Source organism: Miscanthus floridulus, chromosome 1 (genome assembly GCF_019320115.1).
Source record: "Miscanthus floridulus cultivar M001 chromosome 1, ASM1932011v1, whole genome shotgun sequence".
Taxonomy (NCBI): domain Eukaryota; kingdom Viridiplantae; phylum Streptophyta; class Magnoliopsida; order Poales; family Poaceae; genus Miscanthus; species Miscanthus floridulus.
In genome coordinates, this window is record NC_089580.1 from 185,833,856 (window position 1) to 185,856,366 (window position 22,511).

At 51.0% G+C, this 22,511-nt stretch overlaps 1 protein-coding gene and 1 pseudogene across 1 annotated transcript; both read left to right on the forward strand.

The window, feature by feature from the left end:
- The first annotated feature begins 1,676 nt into the window (after positions 1-1,676).
- LOC136551037 (inositol-3-phosphate synthase) lies at positions 1,677-5,495 on the forward strand. Its single transcript, XM_066542639.1, has 10 exons — positions 1,677-2,013; positions 2,583-2,651; positions 2,765-2,900; positions 3,287-3,534; positions 3,890-4,116; positions 4,208-4,323; positions 4,428-4,604; positions 4,699-4,887; positions 4,972-5,034; positions 5,125-5,495. Exons 1-10 carry the CDS (start codon positions 1,826-1,828, stop codon positions 5,242-5,244), a joined length of 1,533 nt encoding a protein of 510 aa, XP_066398736.1. The 5' UTR covers positions 1,677-1,825; the 3' UTR covers positions 5,245-5,495.
- Positions 5,496-14,978: 9,483 nt separating this feature from the next.
- Positions 14,979-18,547, forward strand: LOC136505283 (cell division control protein 48 homolog C-like; annotated as a pseudogene).
- Positions 18,548-22,511: the final 3,964 nt, after the last annotated feature.

Consider the following 22,511-nt stretch of genomic DNA (forward strand, 5'->3'; position numbering starts at 1 on the left):
GCCTGAATCGACTGTTTTAGCCGATATCGAGCGCTTTCACAAACAGTTCACGTCACGAGACCGTTGAAGTAGAGATAGGTTGAAAGATGTGCTAGCCCTATGATCTTATTATTGTATTACGGCCTGTATGATTCTGCCTCATGCGCCACTGATATTAGTAATAAGTTAGGGTTGTCAAATCTATTGTTATTTCTACGGCCTGTATGATTCTGCCTCATGTCCCACTGGTCATAGCGATAGACGAGATCTAATATGTTCATTAGATTTATCTTTATTAAATGGTTAAATGATGATGAACTGTTTCATTTATATAAAAGGGATTCGGTTACTTGCAGTCATTGACTTAGCATAAACTAATCATTATTGATATCTTTTTGCCATTGACTAATGTTTGTCTAAATAACGAGATCTATTCTGAGCGATCACCGATTTACCTTCCATAAGCTTTAATTGATTTATCTTTATGAGTATGCTGGAATCGACTATTTAGTCGATCTCCTTCCATATCGGCTCTTAGAGCCGCATATTCGGGACTGTCTGGCAACACCGGCATGTTCCGTCTTAAATTACGGATTAACTTTCTCTCCTTGTCAATTGTAGGGTCAAATTGACTGGCACGTCTCGGGAGGAGTGCGTATGATCGACCATCCCTGCGCTGAAGCTAGACGGATCTCCAGCTCCATCGAGCGGATCCTTCCGGCTTGCTCGTGTGCCCTCGGCACGGGACGAAATTTCCGTGTCGACAGACATTAAGTTATTTTCACCCCTCCTAACAACTGAATTTTGTTCATGTATTTACACTGTCTTTTAGCTATATTTACACCGTCTTGTTACTATATTTATAATGATTTTATCAGTGTGATTTATTGAACGGAGTGATGTAATTTAGGGATAATACAAATATATGTCAATTTTTTAAAAAAATATAAATTATTTCTATGGATTCTAGATATCTGAAAAATATATGTCAAATTATTCACAGATTATTCACAAATTTCAGAAAAAAATACAAATATATATATGTGGCCCGGGCATACACGGTACGTACGGAGCTGTACACGGACCAACCGACGGGCGTACGTACTCTTTCGCTGGACCTGGACCGCACGGAGCACGGGCACGTGGACGGAGCCCCGCGCGATTCTCGATCCCACTTGGCATGTCGCAGGACTCCAAAACTGACTGTAGTATAGCAATTCTACTACTCTCCCGCCATGACTTATGTGGTCCCTATCTGGAGATCCACTACTCTCCCGCTGTTAAAACAGGAAAAGAAGAAGGATGAATATGCAAACTCACACATTACAGAGGATTTTCCATCGGTTCCTCCGTCTTCTTCCCGCAACCCAAAACATCCATCCGACGGCTCGCCATCTTCTTCCTATCGCTCACAGCCACAGCCACAGCCCACAGGCCGCCGCCGGCCGCTGGCCGCCGGTCGACGCCCTCCCATTTCGCCCCCCTCCTCTGCTTCCTCTGCCTGCGGTGCAGCACACGTTCCGGCCTTCCGGCAATCCCCCGTCGCCCGGCGGCTCAAATCGTATCTAACGCGGCTACGACGTCGCTCCTCCTCCGATCCCTCGGATCCTGTGGGGTCCGTTTCTTTCAAGTGGGGCCGACGCCGTGAAGAGCCAGCTACTCGCGGGCCGCCTCGTGGCAGTGGCCGTCGAACCCTCTATAAATCCCCCGCCCCGGGCACCCTTCCCCGATCACACAACACAACCCAGCAGCAGCAGCCTCCTTCATCCTCTCTCGCTCGCGCTGCGCTCGCTACCTCGCTTGGCATTCCATTCGAGGAGAGCGGTGAGAGGGGAGGAAAGGCAAGATGTTCATCGAGAGCTTCCGCGTCGAGAGCCCCAACGTTCGGTACGGCCCGACGGAGATCGAGTCGGAGTACCGGTATGACACGACGGAGCTGGTGCACGAGGGCGAGGACGGCGCCTCCCGCTGGGTCGTCCGCCCCAAGTCCGTCAAGTACAACTTCCGGACCAGCACCGCCGTCCCCAAACTCGGGTGCGTACGGATGCAGCCCCTGCTTCTCTCTCTCTGACCCTTATCCCACCCTTCACCGTCGATATCAACCAGTCGCCGTTCCCTCCTAATGGAATCTTACTGCTTTGCCTGAAAACGACCCGTCGTAATCGTTGACAGTTACGCACACACTTGCCTATCCGGATGCGTCGAATCGGCTCGATTTGAGATTCGATTCGATGGTGCCCTGCACGTTCCGTTTCCATTTTTGTTCATCCCTCGCTTACTGTTCAACAATTACACAAACGTCCTTTTCCCGAACTTCGTCTTTACTAGTTTGTTTTGCCCTGTGCACGTGAGCTGTTATCAATTTGTTCCTGCGAGATCCAAGTCCGGCAGAGACGATGAGGAGCAGACAAAACTCATCACCTAGTATACTAGCAACTAGCAAGTGTGCATGCGAAGCCATCTGCCATCCTGGAGACCTGGACGCCCTTTTGTTTCGTTCCTGTTCCTATGCATGTTGCCTACGTGCAGCTCGTTGTGTTACGGTGTCAGCCACTTGTCTTTGTCTAACGGACGATGCTGACTTTTCTGCACTTGTGGTGCAGGGTGATGCTTGTGGGGTGGGGAGGCAACAACGGGTCCACGCTGACGGCTGGGGTCATTGCCAACAGGGAGTAAGTGTATTTGTCCCATGTTGCTTCCCGTTCCTGTGGAGTAGGAGTATTATCGTCCATATTTTTCATTCTGTGGCCTAAGAGAGACCTGAATCTGTTGGTGGTTGTTTCAGGGGGATCTCATGGGCGACCAAGGACAAGGTGCAGCAAGCCAACTACTTCGGCTCCCTCACCCAGGCCTCCACCATCAGAGTCGGCAGCTACAACGGGGAGGAGATCTATGCGCCGTTCAAGAGCCTTCTGCCCATGGTAATCTATTATAGACTTCTAGGAGGAGTCTTCTTTTACTGAAACCAAACTGACATGTAGAACAAGGCATATGTGCTAGTTGATGTTATAAAATGAACATGTTAATCATGGCTTTGAAAAAAATAAAGGTTCTAATTTTCTGAAAGGAATGTTAAACTTAGCATAACGAAAAGGCAAAGTATTGTCAGAAGGCTGCTGAAACAGTAGATTCGGTCTGCCATGTTGTGATCCTACTTGCAAGTCAAAAGGTTCTGTGGTGAGCTGAAAGGTTCCAGCATCTTTGGGTTATACTCGTGCAGTACTGACGGTGGTGCTAACTGGTTGCAGATTCGCAAACTTTGTGGTCTTCTTTTCATGACCAAGTTGAAATGTTGATCTGATTTCAGGTGAACCCAGACGACCTTGTGTTTGGAGGCTGGGACATCAGCAACATGAACCTGGCTGATTCCATGACCAGGGCCAAGGTGCTGGACATTGACCTACAGAAGCAGCTCAGGCCCTACATGGAGTCCATGGTGCCACTTCCGGGCATCTATGACCCGGACTTCATCGCCGCTAACCAGGGCTCTCGCGCCAACAATGTCATCAAGGGCACCAAGAAAGAACAGGTGGAGCAGATCATCAAGGATATCAGGTATATCGATATGGATGCTAACATGGCTTGGTGCAATCAAAGAAGTTCACTCAGCGCAACCTAAAACAAAGAAATAATACTATGAATTTGGTACATATATACATACATATCAGAACGTATTGTTTCACTGGTGTTAAACAATGTGACATTGTGTGTACACCAACCACTCTCACTTCCATGAGGACTCCACAGAGAACTGAAACTACTGAAAGCTTAAGCAATTATTCATAGTTAATGAATGATATATTTTGGCGGACATGGTTTGACTACCTAGATTAACATGGTTGAAGCAACCTGGTTCACTAGTATAAGTAATCCATTATAGAAGCTATGGCTTATGTAGCTAATGAAACAGGGAGTTTAAGGAGAAGAACAAAGTGGACAAGATAGTTGTGCTGTGGACTGCAAACACTGAAAGGTACAGCAATGTATGCACTGGTCTCAACGACACAATGGAGAATCTGCTGGCATCTGTGGACAAGAACGAGGCGGAGATCTCGCCATCAACACTATATGCCATTGCTTGTGTCATGGAGGGGGTGCCGTTCATTAATGGGAGCCCCCAGAACACCTTTGTGCCAGGTGGATGGTTTGGGGTGTGCTTAAAGTTTTATGGTGTCGCTTAGTCGCGTTTGTGTTCCAAGGCTTATTAATACTTGTTGCATGTTTGTAGGGCTGATCGATCTTGCTATTAAGAACAACTGCTTGATTGGTGGTGACGACTTCAAGAGTGGACAGACCAAGATGAAATCTGTCTTGGTTGATTTCCTTGTTGGTGCTGGAATAAAGGTACAAATTATCAACCAACGAAACCTAATATCTCTCTTCTATTAAGATGAAGTGTATTTGGCAAACTCCGCACTTACAATTATAATTCTTCTATGTCCATGCAGCCCACCTCAATTGTGAGCTACAACCACCTTGGAAACAACGATGGCATGAACCTGTCTGCCCCTCAAACATTCAGGTCCAAGGAGATCTCCAAGAGCAATGTGGTGGATGACATGGTCTCAAGCAATGCTATCCTCTATGAGCCTGGCGAGCATCCCGATCATGTTGTTGTCATCAAGGTCTGTCAGTTAAATCTTCCACCTTGTTAAAAATTGGCACATGCAACAATCGAAAGGTAGATTTACGTTGAGACTTGCCGCTCTTTTGTTGCAGTATGTGCCGTATGTGGGAGACAGTAAGAGGGCTATGGACGAGTACACCTCCGAGATCTTCATGGGCGGCAAGAACACCATCGTGCTGCACAACACCTGTGAGGACTCACTCCTCGCCGCACCTATCATCCTTGATCTGGTGCTCCTGGCTGAGCTCAGCACCAGGATCCAGCTAAAAGCTGAGGGGGAGGTAAGAGCCCACCAATTGAATAACCCGAAGCACGCTAGGTGATTCAGCACATTAACACCATCTAATGTCTCTCTTAATATGCAGGACAAGTTCCACTCCTTCCACCCAGTGGCCACCATCCTGAGCTACCTCACCAAGGCACCCCTGGTAAGCCTTTTCTCCTGCATTCCGGCATCACTGCACTGCATTTTGCTCCAATCCAGCCGCTAATCATCTCTTGCAAATCCTAAACAACAGGTTCCCCCTGGCACACCGGTGGTGAACGCTCTGGCAAAGCAGAGGGCGATGCTGGAGAACATCATGAGGGCCTGCGTTGGCCTGGCCCCAGAGAACAACATGATCCTGGAGTACAAGTGAGCGAAGTGGCGTGGCCTGCAGCTATATAGGAGACTGCTGGAAGGGAACTAGAAAGGCGAGATTAGCTGTGGGATTGTGTTGGTTTCTCGTGTTTTCTTTTGCGTTCTTTCCTGGTCATTGCTGTTACGCTTCTGTATTTGTCGGACCCGTAACTATCAGGGCTCTGCTATTAGCGGCACGAAGCCTGTAATTGTATCAGGTATCGTATGATAATATGATCGAGGGTGCTAGTTCCCCTCGGCATTCCTATAGTGATTTCCTAGTGTTCATTGCAAGTGTGGTGCCATCCAACAGTTTTTTCCTCTCCGTTTGTTTGGATTTTAAATGTTATGCTGTGCAACCTTAGAGCTAGTGGCGGAGCGTGGAGAGAAAACAAGCAGGGCTAAAAAAATTTCAATGACAATCATAACCGGTAGCAGCGATATGATGGAGTACTACTTTTCATGAGCTTCATAGCTTCGCAGAGCAACCTTTCATAGACCAACATAATGAGAATATTACTATGGGCGTGATAGGTAGGCCTGATAGAGCCGTCCAAAGGATCATGTCATGCACTATCTCTGTGTTTGGTTCCTGTGGCATTTGAGGCCCCTGGTGTAGGACGAAATTGATGCACCAGATTGTATTTGAGGCCTCTGGTGTGGCTCGCAGCTTACTTGTTGTAGTGGGGGACAGGAGACCAAGGGCGATGGGGACCGAGTGCCTTATGTTCTGGACTGCAGCCACTGAGGTAGTGTTTAGTTCTCAAAATTTTACAAAATTTTTCAAGATTTTCTGTCACATCGAATCTTTGGACGTATGCATGAAACATTAAATGTAAATAAAAAATAAAACTAATTACATAGTTTAGACGAAATTCACGAGACGAATCTTTTAAACCTAATTAGACTATGATTAGACACTAATTGTCAAATAATCACGGAAGTGCTACCGTGCCGCAAGATCGCGCTCGACCTGGAGAGCGCATTCAGCCTCACACACGCGCTCTAGGGCAGAGGCAGCGGCGGCGATCGCAGCGTCATCTTCGGCGGCGGCGATCGCAGCGTTATCTTCAGCGGCGGCGGCTATCGCAGCGTCATCTTCGGCGGCGCGGGCCGCGGCTTCCTCCTTCTGAGCGTCTGCAGCAGCAGCAGCACGGGCAGCGTCTTCATCGCGCTTGGCTGCAGCTTCCTGCCTTGAGGCGGAGGTGGCTGTAAGCTCGGTGTCGGAGGAAGGCACGATGGAGGAGCGGAAGCAATATAGGCAGAACGGCCATGGTGGTGGCCGTGGCGGCGACAACGATGATGACGGGAGCAACAACACCTACTCTGAGTACGGCGAGGGCAAGTCAAAGAACAAGAAAGGCAAGTGCTACAACTGCGGCGAGCGAGGACATTTCTCCCATGAATGTCCAAAGAAGAAGCAGGAAGAGGTGCTGCTTGCGAAGGCCGATAACGAAGCAACCCTTCTGTGATGAAGCGTTGAGTGCGCAAGTCAAGATTAGGGGAGGCAATGTTAGGAATAATCATGACTTGTTCATATTTGAGTATTTGCATTAGTTAGCATGCAGGTTGCTGAAAGGCGAGATGTGTTCTCGTGGAGGCATGAGCTAGTTGTTGGTGTGCGTCAGTTAATCATCTAGCTAGTTAGTTAGCACGTTGCATGTGTTAGTGGAGTGAGTCTTCAGGTTTGTTAGCTGCATGCATAAGTAGAGGAGCACGTTGGAGCGTAGCTCCCGGTCAGCTCGGAGGACGCCCGGTTCATGCGCATGAGTGAGTGGCTCATGCACGAGTGGAAGCCTGGGCCGTGTGGAGATCATGCGTGCGTGCACGTGAGACCCGGTTTGAGGCTGTTGCTCGACGGTATGTGATTGAGTCTTTATAAGCATCATGTAAGTCTTTGTTTGCACAAATGTGAGTTTAATCCAAAGCATAAGAAAAGGGCGTGCATCGCCGCAAGTGTCTGTGTCCACTTTAAACTTATCTTACGAGTGTGCACTCGCAAATTTCCTGCCGGAGGCGAGCTTGTGTGAGTTTGGCTCCACAAGCTGAGGTCCTGGGTGAATCCAATAATTGGTATCAGAGCCGGTGTATGTACTACGGTGGTTCCTTCAGTCCACCACGAGAGCCGCCGAAGAAGAAGCACGTGATCCCACGCAGAGGTCCGACGGCAACGACGATGGCCGGTGGTGATGTGAAGGAAGGCACCAGCTCGCCGCGTACGGTCGTGGTGGAGCGCGGTTTTGGTGGCGTCGAGATCCCGAAGCTGACGAAGACGAACTACCGCGAGTGGGCACTTGAAGTGCAGTGCAACCTGGAGGGCATAGGAGCTCTGGGATGCCATGGAGGGCGACAACGTCGAGCGCGGCAAGGATCGACGGGCACTGGCTGTCATTCTCCGTGGTGTGCCGTCGGAGATGAAGTCTGGGCTCGTCGCGAAGAAGACAATCAAGGAGGCTTGGGAGGCGATCAAGTCGCTGCGCGTGGGAGACACGCGTGTGCAGGAAGCCAAGGCGTAGCACCTCCTCAAGCAGTTCGAGAACGCGGTGTTCAAGGACGGCGAGGCGATCGACGACTTCGCCGTGAGGATCGGCTCCATCGCCACGGAGCTGCGCGAGTTGGGGGAGGACATGGAGGACGAGCGCGTCGTCAAGAAGATGCTGCGGGTTGTGCCATCGAGGTTCAACCAAATTGCATGCTCCATCGAGATGTTCGCCGACTTCAAGAAGATGTCGCTGGAGGAACTCGTCGGCAGGCTACGCGTGGCGGAGGAGCGTTGCGGCGGCGTCAAGCTTGGAAGCGAGCGCACCGGGCAGCTGCTTCTCACGGAGGAGCAGTGGGAGGCACGTCGTCGTCAGCGACGCAACAAGGACCGCGCACGTGCGGGCGATGCGCAGAACGGCCAGTGGTGGTGGCCGTGGCGGCGACAACGATGATGACGGGAGCAACAAGCACCTACTCTGAGTACGGCGAGGGCAAGTCAAAGAACAAGAAAGGCAAGTGCTACAACTACGGCGAGCGAGGACATTTCTCCCATGAATGTCCAAAGAAGAAGCAGGAAGAGGCGCTGCTTGCGAAGGCCGATAACGAAGCAACCCTTCTGTGATGAAGCGTTGAGTGCGCAAGTCAAGATTAGGGGAGGCAATGTTAGGAATAATCATGACTTGTTCATATTTGAGTATTTGCATTAGTTAGCATGCAGGTTGCTGAAAGGCGAGATGTGTTCTCGTGGAGGCATGAGCTAGTTGTTGGTGTGCGTCAGTTAATCATCTAGCTAGTTAGTTAGCACGTTGCATGTGTTAGTGGAGTGAGTCTTCAGGTTTGTTAGCTGCATGCATAAGTAGAGGAGCACGTTGGAGCGTAGCTCCCGGTCAGCTCGGAGGACGCCCGGTTCATGCGCATGAGTGAGTGGCTCATGCACGAGTGGAAGCCCGGGCCGTGTGGAGATCATGCGTGCGTGCGCGTGAGACCCGGTTTGAGGCTGTTGCTCGACGGTACGTGATTGAGTCTTTATAAGCATCATGTAAGCCTTTGTTTGCACAAGTGTGAGTTTAATCCAAAGCATAAGAAAAGGGCGTGCGTCGTCGCAAGTGTCTGTGTCCACTTTAAACTTATCTTGCGAGTGTGCACTCGCAAATTTCCGACCGGAGGCGAGCTTGTGTGAGTTTGGCTCCGCAAGCTGAGGTCCTAGGTGAATCCAACAATTGGTATCAGAGTCAGTGTATGTACTATGGTGGTTCCTTCAGTCCACCATGAGAGCCGCCGAAGAAGAAGCGCGTGATCCCACGTAGAGGTCCGACGGCAACGACGATGGCCGGTGGTGATGTGAAGGAAGGCACCAGCTCGCCGCGTACGGTCGTGGTGGAGCGCGATTTTGGTGGCGTCGAGATCCCGAAGCTGACGAAGACGAACTACCGCGAGTGGGCACTTGAAGTGCAGTGCAACCTGGAGGGCATGGAGCTCTGGGATGCCGTGGAGGGCGACAACGCCGAGCGCGGCAAGGATCGACGAGCACTGGCTGTCATTCTCCGCGGTGTGCCGCCAGAGATGAAGTCTGGGCTCATCGCGAAGAAGACGATCAAGGAGGCTTGGGAGGTGATCAAGTCGCTGCGCGTGGGAGACACGCGTGTGCAGGAAGCCAAGGCGTAGCACCTCCTCAAGCAGTTCGAGAACGCGACGTTCAAGGACGGCGAGGCGATCGACGACTTCACCGTGAGGATCGGCTCCATCACCATGGAGCTGCGTGAGTTGGGGGAGGACATGGAGGACGAGCGCGTCGTCAAGAAGATGCTACGGGTTGTGCCATCGAGGTTCAACCAAATTGCATGCTCCATCGAGATGTTCGCCGACTTCAAGAAGATGTCGCTGGAGGAACTCGTCGGCAGGCTGCGCGTGGCGGAGGAGCGTTGCGGCGGCGTCGAGCTTGGAGGCGAGCGCACCGGGCAGCTGCTTCTCATGGAGGAGCAGTGGGAGGCACGTCGTCGTCAGCGACGCAACAAGGACCACGCACGTGCGGGTGATGCACAGAACGGCCGTGGTGGTGGCCGTGGCGGCGACAACGATGATGACGGGAGCAACAGCACCTACTCTGAGTATGGCGAGGGCAAGTCAAAGAACAAGAAAGGCAAGTGCTACAACTGCGGCGAGCGAGGACATTTCTCCCATGAATGTCCAAAGAAGAAGCAGGAAGAGGCGCTGCTTGCGAAGGCCGATAACGAAGCAACCCTTCTGTGATGAAGCGTTGAGTGCGCAAGTCAAGATTAGGGGAGGCAATGTTATGAATAATCATGACTTGTTCATATTTGAGTATTTGCATTAGTTAGGATGCAGGTTGCTGAAAGGCGAGATGTGTTCTCGTGGAGGCATGAGCTAGTTGTTGGTGTGCGTCAGTTAATCATCTAGCTAGTTAGTTAGCACGTTGCATGTGTTAGTGGAGTGAGTCTTCAGGTTTGTTAGCTGCATGCATAAGTAGAGGAGCACGTTGGAGCGTAGCTCCCGGTCAGCTCGGAGGACGCTCGGTTCATGTGCATGAGTGAGTGGCTCATGCACGAGTGGAAGCCCGGACCGTGTGGAGATCATGCGTGCGTGCGCGTGAGGCCCGGTTTGAGGCTGTTACTTGACGGTACGTGATTGAGTCTTTATAAGCATCATGTAAGCCTTTGTTTGCACAAGTGTGAGTTTAATCCAAAGCATAAGAAAAGGGCGTGTGTTGCCGCAAGTGTCTGTGTCCACTTTAAACTTATCTTGCGAGTGTGCACTCGCAAATTTCCTGCCGGAGGCGAGCTTGTGTGAGTTTGGCTCTGCAAGCTGAGGTCCTGGGTGAATCCAACACCGAGAAGGTGATAGAATTTCGAAAACTCGAAAAGAAGGAATGCTGCTCAAAAACTGCTCTCCGACATACTCCGTCCGTCCCTAAATGTCTGCGTTTTCGTTTTTCGAGAAATAACTTTGACTAAATATATATTAAAAAATATTAATATTTATGATATATAATTAGTATCATTAGATATATATTTGAATCTAGTTTTTTAATAAATTTATTTGGAGATAAAAATGTTACATGTATTTTCTATAAATCAAGTTAAAGTTATCGACACGTAAATCCGTGACGACTAACATTTAATAACGGAGGAAGTACTATGGTGATGCCCAAAAAATTTTGTACCCCACCATGAATGGCCATCGATTCTGGTGCATTGGTAAAAAAAATTTAGGAGTTAGAGCTATCTACGTTAAGAGCGAGTATAATAGCAGACTATAAACCGACTAAATGCTGAGGTGGAGGAGAGAAGGGAGGAGAGAGAGGAGAAGCGGACTGTAAGCTTACAGCCGGCTTGGGTACAAGAACCAAGAAAGTCTGTGAGAGAGACAAGTGTGCCATGTATTAACTGTAAAGAGCCAACTACTATATGAGTAGGGTGAGAGAAGGCTGCAAAGAACCTTACAGCCAGTAAGCCGGCTGTATTATTAGCCTTGCTCTAAGTAGGGCTCATGTAGAATAAAAAAAAGCACCGCTCATTTCTTCTTAGCGCCTGTTTAGTTCCTAAAATTTTGCAAAATTTTTCAAGATTTCTCGTCACATCGAATCTTTGGACGCATGCATGAAGCATTAAATATAAATAAAAAATAAAACTAATTATACAGTTTAGACGAAATTCACGAGATGAATCTTTTAAGTCTAATTAGACTATGATTGGACACTAATCGTTAAATAACAACGAAAGTACTACAGTACCATTTCCCAAAAAATTCACCAATTAAACCGGACCTTAAGAAAGAATATCCTCTTCAGCACTGTTGGTACAAGTATATTCTATGGTTTGGGAACCGGCACTAGAACTGGCCTCGGTCCTTTTTTTTCAGCACGCTTCCAATATGCTACTTTTTTCAGCGTCACTTTAAGACATTGTTTAGTTCTTCATCCAAAAATTTACACCATATTTCATCAAATATTTGGACACATGCATTAAGTATTAAATATAGACGAAAAAATAGTTAATTATACAGATTACGACTACTTTGCAAAATGAATTTTTAAGCCTAAGTAGTCCATGATTTGACAATATGGTGCTACAATAACACATGTGCTAATGACATATTAATTAGGCTTAATAAATTCATCTTGCAGTTTACTAACGGATTCTGTAATTTGTTTTTTTATTAGTATCCGAACACTCCTTGCAACACCCCATGTAAGATCCGATGTGGCACTCTAAAACTTTCCGCCCTGAATTTAAACAAGGCCTAAATAGACATCACATGTTACAATGTAAATGGTGCCAAAATCATCTCTCTCCTATTTTTTTGAGCATATCATCTCTCTCCTATTTGAGCATCACTTTGGCTACATGTTGTGTCGGATACCGTGAGAAGGGGTACCCTAAGCAAGATCCAAAAAACGACTGCTTAGACTTCGTAAAAATCGAAACCAGCTAAACGCTGCTGGCCTCGGCCGATTCTCCGACTCGCCCGAGGCCCCATCACCGAGGTCTGCAATTCTCCGACTCGCCCGAGGCCCCCTCGCCGCTGACCTCGGGCGACCCCTTACCAAAGGCCTCGACCGACCCCCTCTCTCGTCGCAGGCCTCGGCCGGGCCACCGATCCTCCGTCTCGCGCGAGGCGGGCTCGGCAGCACTCCGCTGCCTCTTCCTCCTCCCGTCCCTCTGACAAAACGCCGTGTCGCATTAACTCAGCCGACTGCTGCCCCTGACACCAGCCGCATGCTCGGCACAGTACCGCAGAGCGACTGACGGGACAGGAGGCAGGACTGGGCAGGGGTTACCCGCCACTGTACTAACCACCGTGACGCCCATGCCTCACTATGCTGCCAGCTCCTGCTCCGAGGACAATGCAGCGTGGGGAGCCACATCTGGGCTACTGTGGCCTCGGAATCAGTACCCAGGGCTAATAGCTCCCCCCAAGGCCTCGACAGTTTGCTTCACGGGCTCGGCAGCCTGAGGGTCCATGACCACCGAGCCCCCCACGATGGCTCGGCCTCGGCATCTGCAGAGCCGCTGCCCCCTACGACGTCATTACACGGCAACCAGCACGTCGCCCGCCATCAAGCCGTACTAGATCCCCACGACGCGTAAGACCGAGTATGACCAGCATGTCACTTCCGCACGTCCCATCGAAGCGCTCAACCACTCCGACAAACCACACGACGGCACAGTACAGCGAAGTGGCAGACCAGACGTCCGTCACGTCAGCATCCTGCCATCCACGACGGGACTGTGCAGGGGTTACCGGCTACTGTGCTGCCTAAACTCCTGCACCAAGGACGAACACGACGTGGGGAGTCAGAACCGGGTGCCGGTGACCCCGGGACCAGCGAACCGACCAGTCCGCCCCGCTTGAGACCCCCGATAGGCCTCGGACGAACTAACCGAGTTCCGCCTCGCCCGAGGCTCCCGGTAGGGCCTCGGGCGAACCGGCCATGCTCCGCCTCGCCCGAGGCTGGGCTCGTCCCGCAACCTCGTCGCCTCCGCCTCAAAAGTCACTCTGGCAGGCTATCGCATCCAATTAATGCGCCCAGCTGCCCCCACTACGTAAGCCACGATCGGCAGTACGCCGCGACAGGAGCGACAGGACAACGGTCAAATCGCCTTTTTACCATCCCTTACTGACAATGCATGGTACCGTATCCTGTAGACGCACGTTCCGCACTGTTCCGCCTAAATCAACTATCGACGATGGCCGCCCAGGCCTCACATTGCCACCTGCTAAAGGCCTCGGCACAGCAGGCCTCAGCATAGTGGGTCTCGGCCTCAGCGCGCCAGGTCTCGGCACAGCCTACTACAGCAGCCACCAGACCTCGACACTTCACCGAGTCAACAAAAGTACAAGAGCGCAGCATGTCGTCAGCCTTGAAGACCATACCGACTAGACATCGACGGGAACTCCCACGACGCCATACTGCTCCAGGAAGCGGAATACGTCAGCAAATAGTAGCCTTCTCATGTACCTCTCGCTTCCTCCTTGTAACTATAAAAGGAGGTAGTCAGGGCCATTTCTGGAGGGACGGGCAAGAAAAACACACCGATAGAACCACACACCTCTACGCTGCTTGAGAACAGCGTCTCAAGCAGCCCGCACCACCCTCGCCGAGACCTGGGGCTATCCCCCTCTCTCACCTAGCTTGTAACCCCCTACTACAAGCACTCCGGTGCAAGGAATACAAGATCGATCTCTCAGACTGGACGTAGGGCCTCGATTGCCCGAACCAGTATAAACCTTGTGTCTCTTTGCATCACCATCCGGGATTAGGGGCACGCAGCACAAATTCACTCGTTGGTTGAGGGACCCCCGGTTCCGAAACACCGACATGTTGTGGAGGGCCTTAGAGTATCTCCAAGAACATCTCTAATTTTTGGCAAGATTGAAAAAACTGCTCTCCAACAATTCCATATCTTTCCACACTTAGGAAATTTGATATAATCGTTCGATATAATCGTGCGGATAAATACACTCGCCCATCCATCGGCCAATTTGAAGGTGAAAGGATGTTGGAAAGAATAGAAGTAGGACATGATTCCTGATGCAAAATATACAATACAAAGAAAATAAAAAAAATGGTTAGAATGATTCAGAAGTAGTCTGACATTCCAGGTGTAAATTGTCTTTTATATTTTAGGACCAAGATTTTAAAAACTATTGGAGGAACCCAATAAATATGCTTGTAACTTTTTTTAGCCACTTACAAAAATTAATGATTTACCAATTGTTTTTTTAACTATTGGAGATGCTCTTACTGCGCTCAAAAAGGGAAGTGCATGCGTTTGGGTTAGTTAACCAAATATTTGCATCGTAAAACTTTTTTTGTGAACTCAATATATAATTTTTTTAGACACTCTAAATAGGAGATGGCACGCCATTGCCCCCATGTTACTCTACTCACTGGTGCAGCAATGGCGAGGACCTTGAAGCCGAAGGATGCGCGGCATGATGCCCTAATAAAGACAACAAGATCAAGATACCATCTCTGGATCGATGTACAAGAAGTTATCATCAAGATTTTGCACGACTTCAGAAGAAGTAATGGCCAAATCATCGAATGTCGCGCATCTTGAAATCAGTTCTGGACAGCCCGCAGACGCAGTGCTGAAATAAAACGGGCATGACTCTCTCATTTGAACTCCATTTTAGATGAATGACCACTCGTTGGAAATAAAACGGTGGTGCAGCAATGGTATATATATTCTGTTCTTGATGCAGGGGAAAATCAGAAAACAGCAAGATGATGAGAACAAGATGGAGGAGATGAAGACGATAACAATGAAGAGGAGTTTGGGCAATGCTTTCATTGGGCGTACATGATCAAATTCAGAGGCTTAGAACAGAAACAAGATCCTCCGGAGCATTGGTAAATCAAGACACAAGCATGCAACATTCAACGCATGGAGATGTTAGAAGCGAACCACGATGGATTATAAAAGACGACATCAAACTGCATGGATACTTTTGGATTCTCGCGGCTACAGAGGCGGCTGCAGCTCTCCTCTCCCCGCGTGGCCCGCGCACTCCGGTCCCTCCTCTCTCCCCACGCAGTCGGCGCCCTCACTCCTCGATTCCTCACTCAGCGAACCTACGACCGGCACCAACTCCTCCTTGCGACCTTGAAACGACCGTGTCACAAAAGGCGCCGCCGGCCGGCCCTCATAAAGGGCGGTGGCCTTGCCATCTCCAGCTCCTCCGCCGAGGTTGCCGCCAACGCCCTTCGTGTCCGCCACCCCAAATTCCACAGCCAGAAGGTCGACCCCTCCACTGCAGCCGTTCGCCGCATTCCATCCGCCATCCCCTCTCCATCATCCTCTGGCTCTGACAACGACCACTCAGCCTCCCGCCGTCGACACGACGCTCAGACCACCACCACCACCATCTCCTCCACCTCCCTCTCTGATGAGTATGTCCAACCACCGTCTCCCCACGCTTTCGATCTCTCCAAGACCATCCTCCCCTCCCAGTACACCTCCCAGACGAGAAACATAACCCCAGCACCATCCAACAGATGGAGATGGAGATTAAGGTGATCCCAGAGAAGGCACGAGGTGGCGGCGATGCCAAGTCAGAGGGGCCCGAGGTTTGCTGATCTAGGTGGGATGGAGGCGGTGATAGAGCAGCTCATGATGGAATTGGTGGTACCCCTGTGCCACCCTGAGCTGCCACGGCGTCTTGGGGTTAGGCCTATTGCTGGACTGCTTCTGCACGGACCGCCTGGCTGTGGAAAGACCACCCTTGCACATGCCATTGCCAATGAGACTGGTGTGCCATTCTACAAGATCTCGGCCCCTGAAGTCGTATCCGGGGTATCTGGTATATTTTCTAACTCGTTGCATAAAAATATGGGAAAATTCTGATATTGTGTGGACAAAAAAGTTTTAACTGTTGATCTTGTTCAATGCTGGAAATAATTAAAAATGATGGGAACGGTTATTGTTAGTTCTTGCTTGCTTGGTCAATCCTGAATATATTGTTGTTAGTGTTCAAAACATGGACAAGATTCGCTATTTTTATATTGTTGCTTCAATATAAGCCGGACATATTCAACTTGGAACCCAAAATTGCTGGAATATGAACAAGTGGTGCCTGAGGTAGTCAATATCCTTTGTTAGAATAGGCATCACGAGTTAGAATGTATAAGTGTATAACTAATAGCATGCTGCATTGTAATATGTGTGTTTACATAACAAATGTAGCTGTTGAAGGTTGGTATTGCTAACAGCAGTTGTGGAATGTCAGTGTCTGGACCCATTATTTTCTAATATCAGTCTATTGCTGTACAATGTGGTACCATGAAGTCATGAAACCATTATGGAGATAGGATTCATGCAGAAGGTAACCTCATAGTGTTCGTGTTCTTGCAGGGGCTTCTGAGGAAAACATCAGGGGCTTGTTTCAGAAGGCATATAGAACTACTCCTTCAATTGTGTTCATAGATGAGATAGATGCAATTGCATCAAAGAGGGAGAATTTGCAATGGGAGATGGAGCGACGGATAGTTACTCAACTAATGACATGCATGGATGAATTCCACCAGAATATTGGTGGTGGTGATTCTGATGCCGAATCATCTGAAAAGAAACCTGGTTATGTTATTGTCATTGGAGCTACAAACAGGCCTGATGCTGTGGACCAAGCTCTGCGAAGGCCAGGAAGGTTTGATCGAGAGATATCTCTTGGTATTCCAGATGAGCATGCATGGAAACAGATACTGAAGATGCTTACGCAGAACCTTCGACTTGAAGGCCAAATTGACTCATTCAAGATAGCAAGGGCCACACCAGGTTTTGTTGGTGCTGACTTGAAGGCTTTAATTGATAAGGCAGGTAATCTAGCAATGAAGAGAATAATTGATGAAAGAAGAGTTCAGTATTCTCATGAGCGTGAGGGAAACAACAAGCCTGACTGGTGGAGGCAACCTTGGGATACAGACGAGGTGCTTACATATTACCATGGGTGACTTCCAGGTAATCTTTGTTATTTAAACATGTAGAGATAATGCCCAAGAATATTTTGTTATTTCACTAAGTGTAACTTGATTCAGAATATAGCTTGATCCATATTCACCAAAAGCCTTTGTATTTTTCTTTCTATGGTTTTTTAGTACATTAGTTTTGCTTTTAATTTCATGTTGTGTAAGCTGCTATGGATTGCAACAGATTGACACCTTCTTTCTTGATGCTCTCATGATTGTATCACGTTATATATTGTGGACATGCCTTTCCCCTCAGTTTTCTTCTGTTGTTAAGTTTATAACAGTTTCCAATGGATATTAAAATTTTCAATTTGCATTTTTTCTTTTTTTCCTCGGTTCATGTCTATGAATCTATTACTGTGGGGGGTTTTATGTCGTCGTTATTATATGCCTTTTAAGGTATTTGGAGTGAATTTGCAAGCTGGCTTCCTGCTGTTTGGACCTCTGGGTTGTGGGAAGACACTAATAGCAAAAGCAGTGGCACATGAGGCAGGGGCTAATTTTATTCATATTAAGGTAATTTATCTTTAGTTTTCCATATTTTTACTTTGCCTTTTCAAATTCACAATAATGATAATTCTTCTTATGGAACTAGGGGCCTGAGTTATTGAACAAGTATGTTGGGGAGAGTGAATTAGAAGTTAGGAAAGTATTCATCCGTGCACACACTAACTCTCCATGCATACTTTTTTTATGAGGTAAGAGTTTTTGTGTAGCCAACCATAGTATATATTTTGTTGACGCAAAATCTGTGTCAGTCACTTTAAAGAAAGTTCGGATGCTCCCTGTATACTACTAGAAGTGGTCAAGCAACTTAAATGTGTTGTTTCATAAATAAATAAATAACTTAAATGTGTTGGGCGTGAAGCTGTTTTTATAGGTTTATCTTGTTCAAGTGTTTATCCCTTTTGATTTGACAGGTAGATGCATTGACAACAAAGAGAGGGAATGAAAGGGGATGGGTTGTTGAATGTGTCGTAACCTAGGTTTGAATATTTTGGGACCTTCTTTCACATTTCTTTTCCTTTCTGTTGATTTACTGATTCTTCTGTCTGCAGTTACTTACTAAACTTGAAGATCAACGTCAAGGTGTTTATGTCATCGGAGCTACAAACAGGTAACTGTCAGCACTTAATGGACCTTTGTTTATCCTCGAATGGAAGGCTGATAACTGTACCCCTTTTCTGGTGCAGAATTGATGTGATAGATGATGCTGTTTTGCGGCCTGGTAGATTTGGGAAGAAACATTATTATGTACCTTTACCTGGTGCTGATGAACGGGTTTCAATACTAAAAGCATGTGCTCAAAGCAAACCCATCTCCTCAGGTGTTGATTTGGATGCAGTGGCATGTCGAGAGGAGTGCAGCAATCTCACTGGTGCCGACCTAGCATCACTGGTAATTTCTATAGTATTAACTAGCTTCTGACTGTACAATGTGGTATCTTTTTGGCGCTCGCCAGGCACGGCGCTCGCCAGGCACGGCGCGAGCAAGGCCACCCCGACGCTGCGCGAGCCCGGGGCGGCACGCCACTCCCCGCCGATATCCTGCGACCAGCTGTTGGTACGGGGTCCCTGGCTGGGGACCTGTCTGACCTGAGCCTGGACAAGGGAAAGTCGCCGGGGGCTTACGGCGATGCCCAGTCATCTAACCCCGCTCCGCCACTCCCTGAAGAGCCGACCCCGGCGGGGCAGAATCTGGAAACGGCCCCGTTCCCATACCCCTTTGGGTTGAGAAATGCCGCCACCTCTTACGCTTACGCTTACGCTGCCGCTCACGAGCACCCCTCGGAACGCCGCCAGCGCTTCGCTCTCGACCTGAGCACCCACTCCGACCCCTCGGACGAGGACGAGGCATGGCCCGGGGTGGATTTCTCCGAACTCCACAACCCTGGGGCTTTGCGCCAATTCTTGGCCACAAGCGACTACTGCCTCGGCTATTCCGACTCCGACGACGAAGGGACTTACGATCCGTCCCGTGAGTGCTTCCACGTCGGGCTCGGGATGCCAACGGCGGGCGAAGAGGAAGAGAGGACAGGCAACCATTCACCGCCCCGGGCAGGGGCGCGTGATGCCACACCTCCGCGTCTCGTAGCCCCGGCAGCACGGAACGAGAATCCCGTTCGCGGAGGGCAACGTCACCCAGACCTGGAGCAGCTCCGCGAGCTTCAGGCCAAGGTCGAACAGGACCAACTCCTTCTGCAACAGCTCCGGGACACTCTCGAGCAGGAGCAGCGAGGGCGCGGTGAGGGCGGAGGAGCCCGAGGGAGGGCCCGCGACGTCCATAACCGCATCAACGACAACGAGGGGGTAGAGCCACCCCCAATCTTTAACCGCGCTAGCCAGAATGTCGCAGCTGCTGCGATGCTGGTCCGAGCGATGCCCGAGCCCTCCACCACCGAAGGGCGACGGGTCCGCGGAGAGCTCCGCGACCTCCTCGAGACCGCAGCAGTGCAGCAGGCCGAGAGTTCCGCCTCCCGCCGGCGCGGAGGCACTTCGGAGCAACACACAGCGCAACCTCGAGGGGGTCAGGATGCCTCGGTCCGTCCCGAGGCCGCTCGCGCACCAACGGTCGACAGGGCCCCCTCGGTGCGCGACCGACTTAGGGACCAACGCGAGGCACAGGGCAACCACGAAGTAGTTGGCAGGCGACGGCGCCACGACGACGGAGCCGCCCGAGGCTACCACCCACACCGAGGCGGCCGCTACGACAGTGGAGAGGACCGCAGTCCTTCCCCTGAGCCGCCAGGACCTCGGGTCTTCAGCAGGGCCATCCGCGTTGCTCCTTTCCCTGCCCGGTTCAGACAGCCGGCCAACCTCGCGAAGTACAGTGGCGAGACCAACCCGGAACTTTGGCTCGCCGATTATCGCCTGGCCTGCCAACTGGGTGGCGCGGACGATGATCTGCTCATCATCCGCAATCTCCCTTTGCTCTTGACGGACTCGGCGCGAGCCTGGCTTGAGCATCTCCCCCCCTCGCAAATCCACGACTGGCGCGACTTGGTTAGGATCTTCGTCGGGAACTTCCAGGGCACTTACGTGCGCCCTGGGAATTCCTGGGATCTTAAGAGCTGCCGCCAGAAGCCGGACGAGTCTCTCCGAGACTTCATCCGGCGCTTCTCCAAACAGTGCACCGAGCTACCCAGCGTCGGTGACTCGGAGATCGTTCAGGCTTTCCTCTCCGGCACCACTTGTCGGGACTTGGTCCGAGAGCTAGGACGCAACATCCCGCGCTCCGCGGCCGCGCTCCTCGACATCGCCACCAACTTCGCCTCGGGCGAAGAGGCGGTGGGGGCCATCTTCCCCAACAACGACGCCAGGGGGAAGCAGAAGGACGAGGCCCCCGAGGCCTCGCCCTCCCGCGTCCCTAAGAGAAAGAAGAAGGGTCGCCCGGGGAAGCAGGAGGTCCTCGAGGCCGTTCACGTCGCCACAACAGATCGCAGGAATCCCCGAGGCCCCCGCGGCCCCGGGCTATTCGACGACATGCTGAAGAAGCCCTGCCCTTACCATCAAGGTCCGGTAAAGCATGCCCTCGAGGAGTGCACCATGCTCCGGCGTTACTACGCCAGGCTCGGGCTGCCCGACGACGACGCCAAGCAGAAGGGCCCCGGCGGTCGGAACGAGGACAAAGACGACGGGTTCCCCGAGGTACGCAACGCTTTCATGATCTTTGGCGGACCCTCGGCATGCCTCACGGCGCGCCAGCGAAAGAGGGAACGCCGGGAGGTTTTTCTCGGTCAAGGTGGCCACCCCCCGGTACCTCGACTGGTCTCGGGAGGCAATCACCTTCGATCGGGATGACCACCCCGATTATGTTCCAAACCCCGGGCAGTACCCGCTTGTCGTCGACCCAATCATTGGCAACACCCGGCTCACCAAAGTGCTCATGGACGGAGGCAGCAGCCTCAATATCCTCTACGTCAACACTCTGGAGCTCCTGGAGCTCGACCAGTCACAGCTTCGAGGCGGTTCCGCGCCCTTCCACGGCATTGTGCCAGGAAAGCGCACACGACCCCTCGGGCGCATCGACTTACCCGTCTGCTTTGGCATTCCATCCAACTACCGTAAGGAGGTCCTCACCTTCGAGGTAGTTGAATTCAAGGGGGCTTACCACGCCATCTTGGGGCGCCCGTGCTACGCCAAGTTCATGGCGATCCCCAACTACACCTACCTCAAGCTCAAGATGCCAGGCCCCAACGGCGTCATCACCGTCGAGTCCACGTACGAACATGCATACGACTGCGACGTCGAGTGCATCGAGTACGCCGAGGCCATCGTGGAGGCCGAGACCCTCATCGCCGATCTCGACCAGCTTGGTAGCAAGGTTCCCGACGCCAAGCGGCGCGCCGGGACCTTCGAACCCGCAGAGGCCGTCAAGGTCGTCCCAGTCGATCCCACCGTCCCCGACGGTCGGGGACTGAAGATCAGCGCCACCCTCGACGGCAAATAGGAGGCCGTGCTCGTCGACTTTCTCCGTGCGAACGTCGATATGTTCGCATGGAGTCCCTCGGACATGCCAGGCATACCAAGGGAGGTCGCCGAGCACGCCTTAGATATCCGGCCAGGCTCCAGGCCGGCAAAGCAGCGCCTGCGTCGGTTTGACGAGGAGAAGCGCAGGGCCATCGGCGAAGAAGTGCAGAAGCTCGTGGCAGCCGGGTTCATCAAGGAAGTATCCCATCCAGAGTGGTTGGCTAACCCTGTACTAGTCAGGAAGAAAAGTGGCAAGTGGAGGATGTGCGTGGACTACACTGGTCTAAATAAAGCATGCCCGAAAGTCCCGTTCCCACTACCCCGAATTGACCAAATCGTCGACTCCACGGCAGGATGCGAAATCCTCTCCTTCCTTGATGCGTATTCCGGTTACCACCAAATCAAGATGAAAGAGTCCGACCAGCTCGCGACTTCTTTCATCACCCCATTCGGCATATACTGCTACATAACCATGCCGTTCGGTCTCAGAAACGCAGGGGCCACTTACCAACGGTGCATGATCCAAGTCTTTGGCGAACATATCGGACGAACCGTTGAGGCCTACGTGGATGACATCGTGGTCAAGTCCAGGAAGGCCGGCGATCTCGTCGGCGACCTAGAAGTTGCCTTCACATGTCTCAGAAAGAAGGGCATCAAGCTCAACCCCGAGAAGTGTGTCTTCGGGGTTCCCCGAGGCATGCTCTTGGGATTCATAGTCTCGGAACGTGGGATCGAGGCCAACCCGGAGAAGGTCTCGGCCGTGACCAACATGGGCCCGATCCGAGACCTCAAAGGCGTGCAGAGGGTCATGGGATGCCTTGCGGCCCTGAGCCGCTTCATCTCGCG

Excerpts from the sequence above, each read along its gene's own strand:
- LOC136551037 (XM_066542639.1), top strand. The coding sequence starts at position 1,826 with ATGTTCATCGAGAGCTTCCGCGTCGAGAGCCCCAACGTTCGGTACGGC. Across the intron at positions 2,652-2,764 it reads GGGGTCATTGCCAACAGGGA|GGGGATCTCATGGGCGACCA; the intron begins GTAAGTGTATTT and ends TGGTTGTTTCAG. Across the intron at positions 4,888-4,971 it reads AGCTAAAAGCTGAGGGGGAG|GACAAGTTCCACTCCTTCCA; the intron begins GTAAGAGCCCAC and ends CTTAATATGCAG.